Below are 12,005 nucleotides of genomic sequence, written 5' to 3' on the forward strand. Positions count from 1 at the left end.
TAATACGAGTATACAACAAAGTTTTCTTATAAGCAGTCGGGTTCTATCTCATCTAAAAATTATTTATATTTTTATGTTCAAGAGAACTTTTGATTTACTTAGTAACAGAGAAAATTAGTATCCGATCATATTTTCAAAGGTTATAATTATCATACTTCAACTTTAACATTTTGGCATGGTTTCTTGTTTTTCAGATACATCTAAATTATTGCAGACATTTTATTTTCAGATACTAGTAATATAGTATATAAATGTGGAATGATACTTGTAGAAGTTCTTACAGTTTGTATCCATAGATATGATTGTATTGTATATGGTTATTTTATCAATTTATTATTATTTTTGGGCAAAAGTCACCCATAACTCAACAATTTTTTTACACATAAAACTATAGAAGTCCCTTCGCACGTTAATTTTGAACAAAATTTTGACATAGCTTATGGGTAACTTCTTTTTTGTGGCACATGTATAAAATATGATAACTTGTTTTTTAGGAACCGTTTACGTAATTTAAATAAAATAAATAAATTTATTAATGATTACAATACAAAGAAAGCTGGAAAAACAATACTATTACAACTGAAATAAAACAAATACAAGAATGGAGTAGAAGAAGGAAAAATCTATGACTGAGACATGTGTTCAACACGCTTCCCTTAAAACAAATTCCGAATCTCCCAAGAGTACTCGTTTTGTTTCCCAGGGTACAACAGCCGGAGCAGTAGTACTGCCGGAGTTCGCCTACAACCCGAAGGTTACCTTGAGAGCAGCAAGAAAAGATCAGAAAAACTTTAGAGAGAAAGTTGAATAGCTGTTGGGTAGCTGGTATTTGTTGGTGTACTGCAGCAAAGTATGGAGCTGTATTTATACAGCTCCTGAGATGAAACAGCCAAAACCGAATTAAATGAGAGGTTTAACTTGCATTAAACGTCTTCAATGCAATTTAATACGTCATTTAATTCTCAGTCATAACCGTTTGACTTGGCAGTTTCATTGCTGAAGTGTAACTGCATTTCTATTGAATGTTGTCAGCTTCTGCGCGCGCGCGCGCAATAGACACTGGTGAGCCTCTATTGAATGCTGGAAACTTCTGCGCGCGCGCGCCACCATGACTTAGGACCATGCGCGCGTGCGCCACGTCACCTGTGAGCCTCTACGAGCACGCCACACAGTCGCGCCGTATTGGCTCACTCTGGTGCGCCGCGCACGCACAACAGGACCCATCCACCATGCGCAACCGCGCGTCGTGCCACTTGTACTCACGCGCGGACTGCCTGTCACGCGGTTCGAACCCGCACGCTACTTGGTCCTTGCACGCCCTATGATCAACCACGCGCACGTGGTCAAAAATACAAAGGCGGCTCTCAAGCGGCTCGCGACGATGCGAGCGTGCGAAGTGAAAAGTGCGCCATCAAAGCGCCACATTGCGCCTCATCGCCCACGCCACGCGCGCGCGAGCGTGTGCGAGTGCGAGTTATACAGCTCCTGAGATGAAACAGCCAAAACCGAATGAAATGAGAGGTTTAAATTGCATTAAACGTCTTCAATGCAATTTAATACGTAATTTAATTCTCAGTCATAACCGTTTGACTTGGCAGTTTCGTTGCTGAAGTGTAACTGCATTTCTATTGAATGCTGGAAGCTTCTGCGCGCGCGCGCGCAATAGACACTGGTGCGCGCGCGTCCTTGCGCGCGCAGGTCTGCACGCTCATGCGCGGTGCGTCCAACTGGCTCACTGCCATGCGCGCATGCGCCACCATGACTTAGGACCATGTGCGCGTGCGCCACGTCACCTGTGAGCCTCTACGAGCACGCCACACAGTCGCGCTGTATTGGCTCACTCTGGTGCGCCGCGCACACACAACAGGACCCATGCACCATGCGCAACCGCCCACGCCTACACCGTGTGCAACCACCCGCGCACGCACAACAGGACCCATGCACCATGCGCACGCACAACTCGACTCTTTGTTATGGAACTAACTTGGATTAGTTTATAAAATCTGATTGTAAAAATGTTACTTTTTTTGAATGGTACAATGTTACACTTCCTGGGCATTAAAACAATTCCTCCTGTCCAAACACTTGGAGGGATTTTTCTTACTCGACCAAAACGTTAGTGGCAAAAAACAATCCATGACGTCCTTTGATTTCAAATAGGGGTAGCAAGTTATAACACCAATTGGATTTACACAACAAGAATAATTAGATTTTAACTCATTTAATAAATAAGTCGTGTTAGGATTAACCAGCTTATTAAATGGGAACCCATTTAACTAAACATATGTTTGGATTAACCTGTTTATCAATATAACTCAGTTTTTACAACCTATCAACCCAGTTAATTTTGGGTTGCAAACATGACCTTACATGTGATTTTATAACTTTAGAAGTCAAAATTCCTGTCCGATCAACATAATTGTGTTCTGCCATCACCACCAAGTGGTGTGTGTTGTGGTAGAGGCTTTGCAACTCTGGGAAGAGACAAGGGTTCAATCCGTGACATAAGTAAACTTGGTGTAATTTAGGAGTAATTATTATGTAACTTTTGTCGTTAAAAAAAACACAACTGTGAAGTACATTTGTTCTACAATCTACATCGATCATGTTGCATGGATGAAAATCTATTTTCATAGGACAAGTGTTGCATTACTGCATCTTCAATATAATTCAACCTATTATCAAAAAAAAACTCATAATTCAATCAACAAAATCCGAAATAAGCGAGTCAAAACTTATTATATAATATGAAAACATAAATTAATAAAAGTTTTATCTATAAATACCTTAGTCAAGAAACACGATCCAGGTAATTAAATACATTTTCATTAACATTACTACTACTGATTGTCTGATTTTCGGTTGCATCACTTCAACAGAGAACAATTAAAACAAGCAAAATATAGGTAACAGCAAAAGGCACACACTAGCTTGCAAGGCATTGCATCCTTACATCAGTTTTAGATGATGATTATATCATAACTCCAGTAGCTTACTTTTTATCATAATATATAATTATTAGAGAAGCGATACGTCCATCGGGTAAGGGTTCCCAAAGATATTATCGATGAAATAGTGAGGATGAGCAGCATCCATTACCACAAACTGCATATCCTCGGATGGCTTCCAGTGTCGCTTCCTTTGGTTTATGAACCAATTGTTTATCTGCTTCTGATCTAGCCCTGTTGATTCAGCTAGTGCCAACTTCTGAGCCTCCTGTAAATAACAAAACCATAAAAGTAGTTATCCTCTTATAAGTTGGATGTGAGTGGTACAACTGTTAGGAGAATGGTGTTCATTTATATTATGTTTAAGGCGATGTCTAGGACTGATTAATAATAATACTAATACATATGAAGTGAATCCTCACTTCATTGGTGTTTTTTATTTTTAATTTGGAGGCCAAGCATGAAAATTTATTATCAATCAGTGGAAGCAGCCTCTTCATCCACTCGGATAGAGAAAAGGTTTTCCCTCGTCTCACCCTACCAGACCCTACCGACTGCTTTTGCTACGAGTGGGATTTTACTCTTTATATATGTTTGTTTATTTGTTAACCATCATTTTCAATAGTTTATCACCAAGATTAAACATATTAAAAAGAAGACGCAATGAGGGAGTTCATTGGACCCATGAACGGAAACCAATTTGTGAACTAAAGCATAGGTGAATCAACTATTAACCACTATGATTTAAACTACACGAAGTATGAACGCATGAAGTAACTGAGGACAAACGGACGTTTGATCGAAAAAGAACCTTTTAGTACAAGCAATGCTTCCGAAATAGCAAAGAAATAAAGAACAACGCGTGGAAGTTAAAGTCATATTTACCGAAGGATATGGCCATTTGTAATGTCTAGTCCACCAGTCAAGCAACTGTTGACGAGCTTCTTTGGGCAGTTTCCCTTTCTTTCTTTTCTTCATAAATTCCTGCTTCAGACTTCCTAAATACCCACTGTACTTGCGTAGCAACTGACCTTTCAGCTCCCGATCTTCAGCTTGAGGATCAACCATACCGTTGTTCATGTCAACATCAAGTTCTTCTTCAGATGATCCATTCCTATCCATGCCTCCCTCACCACAACCTTATTTCACAATGAAATATTGCAAAAACATCAAACAAGAAACTTAGTTAACAAAATTAAAGATAGTAGTAAAATGTGTGCGACATATGCAAGTTGTAAAATGCGTATCCCGTATTATTAATTATGTTGTATAAATAGGTAGTAGTGTAACACATATCTAAAATTGAGTACACAATACTATAGATAGGATACACAAAGAGAAAATAGATAAATAACTTAAAAGCTATAACTAGTTAGGACCCATTAAACACTTAGTGCCATGTTGGGTATTGTCAATTGATATAAATTAGATAATCACATGTTTACAATTTAGCACCCAACACTATAGACATAATACATAAAGAGAGAATAGATAAATAACCTAAAAATATCTAGGATCTTTATCTAGCACATGTTAAAAAAAAAGGATTGCAGTTTTATGATTCATGTTACATAGATATATAGTAGGTTAACACGTATTAACAATTGAGTACCCTACACCATAGATAGAACACACAAAGAGAAAATAGATAAATAACTTAAAGCTATAACTTAGGACCCATTAAACACTTAGTAACATGTTGGATATTGGCTATTGATTATGGTGCATATATATTATCACATGTTCACAATTTAGCACCCAACATTCTACCCCATGTTAAAGAAGATTTACAATATATGATCGAACCAACAAGTTCATCAATCTAATTTAAACTGTGTATTAAGTTAGCTAAAAAAAAAAAGTTAACCTTACATTTAGATAGTCAACATGCATGAATCCCTACAATTATTGTAACGTATTTCACCCTAGAAAACTATAGAATCAATTAAACATATATAGTATGATTCATTTGTATGATAAATGAAGAAGGTTTGAACCACAAAACTAAGGCGAACAATTTAACAGTAGTTAGAAAATTAATGGTAATTTAAGATCAAATTCAGATAAAAGAAAAGTAGATCCCAATTCAAATCATTTGCACTGTTTCTATATATATATATATATATTTTTTTAAATTGATCTGAGCCGGTTGTTCTTATTCCCATGTATGTGTCAACAACAATAATCGAGGAGACTATGGGTACTTGTTAAACTTCTGATCCATGTCTCCCAAAGCTGTAATATAAGTGGCACATCAACATATTTAACCACCATAAATAATTTCTTCTCGATATTGAACACCACATTGTTTCCTTATTATTATATACCACTATATAAAATATGTAACATGTATATATAAAATAAAGAACACATGTATGTAGGTGAAGAAAGATCAGATTCCATTATGTACCAGAATCTGAGTTTGAGAAAGTGATTGCCTTGAACTGAGACTCCATCCTTGAGAGAAAAAGCATAGCTTCCTTAAAGGGTTTTGAGAGTTCTTGTTCATATTTAATCAGCATCTCACAGTAAGCTTCCATGAACTGATCAAGGGCTGGATCTTGTCCAACAATGGTGGAACTCATGCCTGCACCACCGCCGCTGGTGCCCGCACCATCGGAGCCAGATCGGCTGGACATCGCAGCCATCAATGACGAACGGCAGGCTTCTTCTAGTCGTTCAACTACTTCTGGTGGTGCTCCTATCTGTTTTTGTTTATAAAATTCAACCTTTCGTTATTTTCTTGATGAAAACTTGAATTTTTTAGTGGGAAAGAGACTAGGGTTTTTTATAGATTCAAGAAATATTATGTTTTTATTCAAAAAGATTCAATCTTCCATTATTATCTTGATACAAACTTGAAATTTTTAGTGGGAAAAAGATTATATGCTCAATAAATACAATGTTTTTTTATTAAAAAAAGATTCAATCTTTCATTACTCTGTAGATGAAAACTTGATTTTTTATGGGAAAAAGAGTAGGATTCTTTTATATATTCAAGAAATATTATGTTTTTATTCAAAAAGATTCAACCTTTTGATTATTATCTTGATAAAATCTTGAAATTTTAAGTGATAAAAAGACTAGGGTTTTACATCTTCAAGAAATATTATGCTTATATTCAAGAAGATTTACCCTTTCATTTTTATCTTGATAAAAACTTGAAATCTTTAGTGGGGAAAAGACTAGGGTTTTATGTATTCAAGAAATGTTAGTTTCATACCATTTGAAGAAATGACTAAAAACAAGTTATGTCACACGCACACACACAAAAATCTATGAAACCCACTTCTGGATTTCATCTTACAAATGTTATCTCTTCATGTGGGTCTCTAATAACCTACCAAAAGAAGAAATACACACATATACATAAATAAAACAAAATATATATTGGATTCCACTCCCACAATTCTTCAAGAAAATGCAATCTTTAAAAAAAGTGACTTCTGGGTTTCTTCAAAAATGAAATCTTTAAACAAAGTGACTTATGGGTTTCTTCCAAAACACAATCTTTAGACAAGTTAGGGTTTTCAAGAAATATCTATATGTATATATAATATACCTTTTGACAATTAAGATAAGCGGATAAAAGACGAGGGTAATGAGGATGAGACATGATCTTGGCTTTAACATTACTGTTGCTATTGGTGTTATGATCTTCAACCATCATAGCAGATGCTGAAGTCCCACAGTTGCTATGGTGACGATGATGGTGATCTTGAGGAGAGAAAATTAGGGTTGTATTATTGTACACAACAGAAGATTGAGGAACACACAGTGACCCTGATCCATTGTTGTTGTGATTATCTCCAAACCTCATTAAGTTACATGATCTACCACCATCACCACAATCCATTTTGAATGTTTGATCTTTCTGCAAGTCTAAGTGCAGCTTCAACTTAAGTTCCTGTGCAAAGATACGTGCATAATTGATAATTGTCTGTATGTTTGGCAGAGAGAGAGAGAGAGAGAGAGAGAGAGAGAGAGAAAGAGGGTTAGGTTAAATGGTTAATTTCTCCCGAGATTTAAGCTTACAAAAAGGGTGTTGTTCAGCCCTTTTACTGAAAAACCTATGTACTAGTATACGTCCAAGTATATAACTAGACGATGAATGAAAGCTGAGGGAAAAAGGGATTGCTTTAGGTCATTGGAAAATGAGTGTGTTTGTTTGGTTATCTTTTTCTTTTGCACCAAGTGTGTGTTATGTGTGTGTGAGAGAGGGAGATTTGCAGAGAGTGCACGCGAGATGCTGATAAGTTAATGGTAATGTGATGTTTATCTTGTTTGTAGTGGTTATAGAGAGAGGTATAATGGTGGTCTGTATAGTAGTGTAGAGAGACTTGGTGGAGTGTATAGTAGAGTGTAGAGAGACTTGTGAAAGAAAGAATGGTGCAAACGGCAGGGTTTACCTTCCCAATGAAAGCCCTCTCCCCGTTTCTTTGCACTGCCACTGTGGCACTGCCAAAACTGGCAAACTCTAGAGAGAGAAAGTGAAGAGAGAGAGAGTACTTAGAGAGAGAGAAGGGAAGGAACGATCAAATCGAGGTTGTGTATTTTTGTAGTTTTGAGTCATGAGATGATTGAGTGTTCAGAAGAAAAGTTAAAATGGTTTTTATTCACCCTATGTATACAACTATACCTCTTTCAAGTAAAATCTTACTTTTGCTTCTTTATTTCAAAATAATAAACTTAATGTGTCTAATTATTGTAAGGGAAAATAGCCAAAATGGCCAAGTTTCAGTCAACGTTTTCGAATTAGCCAAGTCAAACGTCTTGTGAAGACGTGTGAAACATGTTGAAACGTTTTGGCGGCTGATCAACCAAAACCTGCCACCTGTCCGACAGAGCTCAGACGTCTTGACGTCTTGGCTGAGACGTCTCAGACGGCTGCTTGAGACGTTTTAAAAGCTTAGCCGATAAGCTGCTACTTTTGCATGACTTGAGACGTTTGAAGCCGGCTTTGAGACGCCTCAACACGGCTTGAGACGTCTGAAATTATCACTTTTTTTAAGACGTTTCATTAAACCTTGAGACGTTTGAGACGTTTCACGGTCTCCAAAGTTCAATAAAGTTCCATAAAAGTTTTTGAATTTAGATGTTTTAAATTAATATAGTTTAATATAAGGTAACGATTAATTAAATACAAGAGTAAACTGCCATTTTGGTCCCTGTGGTTTGGGCACTTTTGTCATTTTAGTCCAAATCTCAAACTTTTTAAATCTGGGTCCCTGTGGTTTCACTTCTGTTGCCATTTTAGTCCAAAATTCAAATTACTTCCTATTTAACTATTAAAAACTGGTTATTTTGTCTTTATCCTTATGGGCAAAATAATCATTTATATTTTATAAATAAATACAGACCTACCAGTCAACCGTCCCCATCTCTCTTTCCCAGATATGTACCATCTCAGCTCTCTCTCTCTCACATATCCCTAAACCTAAGTCTTGACATCTATAAACCACCACCAATCTCCTCTATAATCAACGCAACATCATCAACAACCACCATCATCACCATCGTCAGTCACACCCACCACCGTCACCGTCAACAACCACAACTGTCACTGTACCCATTAAATGCCACCACCGTCGCCACTCGAAAACCCTAAACCTACCACCACCGATCTGAAAGAAATGTATAGACAGATGGTGCATATCTGAGATGGTGGCAGCCGACAGGGGTTGTTTGTTTGTTGGATTTTGCAGCGGTGGTGGTTAATCGCCGTCGCTGCTATTGTTACCAAATCTGTGAGACCTGTAACACAACTCAAAGAATCATTTTTTTAAATCGTCGTCGTTGCTACTTCTGTTCCGATGAGCCACTGCAGTTCCGGCGAGAGTTGTTCCGATCTGAATTGGTTCCGGCGAATACTTCTGTTCTGATCACACCCCTTTATACGCAGGTTCGATCTTTCACCAGGTAACAATCGACCACCCATTTGAACGCAGGTATGGTTGATATCCATAGGTCCCTTCAATCGAGAGAGAGAGAGAGAGAGAGAGAGAGAGAGAGATGGAGACGGTGACGGTGACGTTGTGGTTCTGTGGCGGTTCTGGTTGGAGGTGGAGGTGGTGGTGGTTGTGGTGAGAAGGAGATGGTGGCTGTGGTGAGAAGGAGGTGGTGGTAGCGACTGTGGTGAGGAGGTAGTGGTAGCGGTGGTGAGAAGGGAGGAGGAGGTGGCAGTGGTGGAGATCTCTGCATTTGTGGAATTAGGGTTTGGGTTTTTGCTCTGCATTTTGCATTTGGGGAAGATGACAACTGATTTATTTAGGAGGGTATTTATTTGGGAGTTTTTTAATTAAGAAAACATTTTAATGAAATGTTCTTGGACAAAACTACCCCTACACAAAAAGACAAAAAAGGTATGTTGGAACAGTAAAAATGAGAGTTTTTGAGATTTGGACTAAAATGGCAACAAAATGCAAACCACAAGGACCCAGATTTAAAAAGTTTGAGATTTGGACTAAAATGGCAAAACTGCCCAAACCACAAGGACCAAAATGGCAGTTTACTCTAAATACAATATAAGATCAAGTTATAGCAGCTCCGAGACGGAGGATAAACTGGTTAAGACGTTTGGGTTATACACGGGTGGCTCGGGTTCGAATCTCACTAAGGGCCGGTTCTAACAAGAAGACCCCCTTTTTGATTTTTTTAAGTTTTTTTAATTTAGACGTTTGTTTTAAATATATAATGAGTATATAAATATAATACAACTTCAAGTTATAACAGCTCCGGACGGAGGATAAACTGGTTAAGACGTTTGGGTTATACACGTGTTGCGCGCGTTCGAATCTGACTAAGGGCCGGTTCTAACAAGAAGACCCCCTTTTTGATATTTTATAAACTTATATTAACTATAAACACTAACCGGGTTAGTGTTTATATAAGAATTTCTTTTTAAATACTAACCCGGTTAGTGTCTATAGTTAATATAAGTTTATAATTTATATCAAAAATAGATGTTTGTTTAAGATGTTAATATAAACTTATTTTTTTTTGAATTTAGATGTTTGTTTTAAATGTTTGAATTTATATCAAAAATAGATGTTCGTTATTATATTTTCTTTTTTTAATTTATTGTTTAGTAGGTATTTTATTTTATTTTTTATTTCTTATTTTTTAAGGCTTTATTACGTTTTTTAAAAAGTTTTAAGACGTTTCAATAAAAGGTTAAGACGTTTGAGACGTTTCTCGTTTTCCAATGTTTGAGACGTGTGAGACGTTTGAGACGTTTGAGATGTTTCCTGTTTTCAAAGTTATTTTGAAGACGTTTGAAACCTGTTTTTAAGTCGTTCACAATTTTCCACCCTGTTATACACAACGTTTTCTTGTTCACCATATTTTCTACCACATTGGTGTTCACAGCTTAAAAAAATGGGCAGACCCCGGGATTCAACAAATGGTTCTAAGAAGTCATCTACAACGGGTCTAAGAAGTCATCTACAACGGGTCTAAGATCTTCTCCATTTTAATGGGATCAGATCTGATATCCCCTTCTACGTGCTCTGCGGGATCGATCGGGTTCAAGAACTCATCTACAACGGACACGTGAAGGGTTAAATGGGTTGTTCAGGTAATGACGATTCTACCCGTGTTTGGCTAATACAATGGGCTCTCACCAATGTGTTTGCCAGGTCCTCTAAATCACCCAGCCGTAGAACCGCAGAACCAAATTTGAACAACCCGTTACATATCACCTAGGCCAAAATAAATGTGGGTTGATGGAACTTACCAGTTCACGACCCATATTTATTTATTCCTAGGTGTTTTGATGCAAATTCCGGAATCAAAATCCGGATCTCCTACCCCATTTTAAATTTATGAAAGTAGCGGTTTAGTGTATCCTAGTGTTATTGTACTGTATTCTAGTTCAAATGATTAAATTTATGGATGTAGCGGTTTAGTGTATTCTAGTAGCGGTTTTGTCACACCCCCAAAATCCACACGCGGAGTACCACCGCTTGGAGGCGTGACATGACCAGGATCAAGCCACCAATCATATTGAACGTATATGTAAATAGTAAATGTCATTCTTCAATATGAAAGGTGTTTTCAAAACCAAACATAAACAAGTGTGTAGCGGAAGCATTAATGTAAAAACCCAAACATAAGTATTAAGTTGATATGTCATAAAGGTGTTTATCATAATATCCACAATCCGTGCCCACAATGACTGCGCCTCCCGTGCAAGCTCCATGAGTACCTAAGGTCCTGCAAGGCATGTAACAGAGAGTCAACAACTAGTTGAGCGAGTTCACAGTTGGTTATTCAGTGTTCGTGATAGAATAGTAAAGCGTATGTTCGTTTAGTAAACCATGTATCCTATGCATTTTTATCGCAGCCCTTGTCACGGCCCCCGGCCCGGTTTGACCCATTCCAGGAGCCGCTGGACAGAAATCCTGCGGTATTTAATTTAGGCGACAGCGGAAGTCTTTTTATAACAGGATCTTTCAATATTTAAAACTACACGTTACATAATTTAGGGATAAAACCCTGTAATTTACAATAAGGTGATTTCACTGGGAAATCTTTATTTTTCAAAACATGTTTCTTTATTTATTTACATTGAGCCACTTCTCTAAGCTGGTAGTGCTCCACGGCACTTTTCTTAGCTCATAACAGATCACCTGAAACATGTTTGAAAAAGGTTTTGTCAGCGGGAAATACTGAGTGAGTTCATTCAGGTTTTATAAAATGACCTTTATTTATAAATTACAGCATAAGAGCGATTACAATGGTTTATATCTTATATTTATCTGGCACCGTGTCACAATGGTGACGATGGCCATACCACTATTAGGTCAATGAACCCAAATAGTGATGATTATCCCTAGTAGGTCAATGAACCCAACTGGGAGAAATTTAGTAATGTGCACAATACCCCACTAGCCAGTGATTCAAGATATCCACGACTTAGTCCCTGTAATTATAACTTTTGAAAATAATTTGGAGTATTGTAAAACAGTTGATAAAAAGAGAATGACTCACATTGCAGATTTAACGAGCAGTGTATAAGCCTACTGATTTAGCCTTGGTTAACCCTGATTTAAATAA

General features: G+C 37.3%; 1 protein-coding gene across 1 annotated transcript; it reads right to left on the bottom strand.

The window, feature by feature from the left end:
- Positions 1–2,810: 2,810 nt before the first annotated feature.
- Positions 2,811–6,939, bottom strand: LOC110916731 (homeobox protein SBH1). Its single transcript, XM_022161411.2, has 4 exons — positions 6,511–6,939; positions 5,359–5,653; positions 3,834–4,087; positions 2,811–3,216 (listed from the first exon to the last, which is right to left on the bottom strand). The coding sequence occupies exons 1-4, from the start codon at positions 6,802–6,804 to the stop codon at positions 3,019–3,021; spliced, it is 1,041 nt and encodes a 346-aa protein (XP_022017103.1). The 5' UTR covers positions 6,805–6,939; the 3' UTR covers positions 2,811–3,018.
- Between the last annotated feature and the right edge of the window lie 5,066 nt (positions 6,940–12,005).

This window comes from Helianthus annuus, chromosome 16 (genome assembly GCF_002127325.2).
Source record: "Helianthus annuus cultivar XRQ/B chromosome 16, HanXRQr2.0-SUNRISE, whole genome shotgun sequence".
In the NCBI taxonomy this organism is placed as follows: Eukaryota; Viridiplantae; Streptophyta; class Magnoliopsida; order Asterales; family Asteraceae; genus Helianthus; species Helianthus annuus.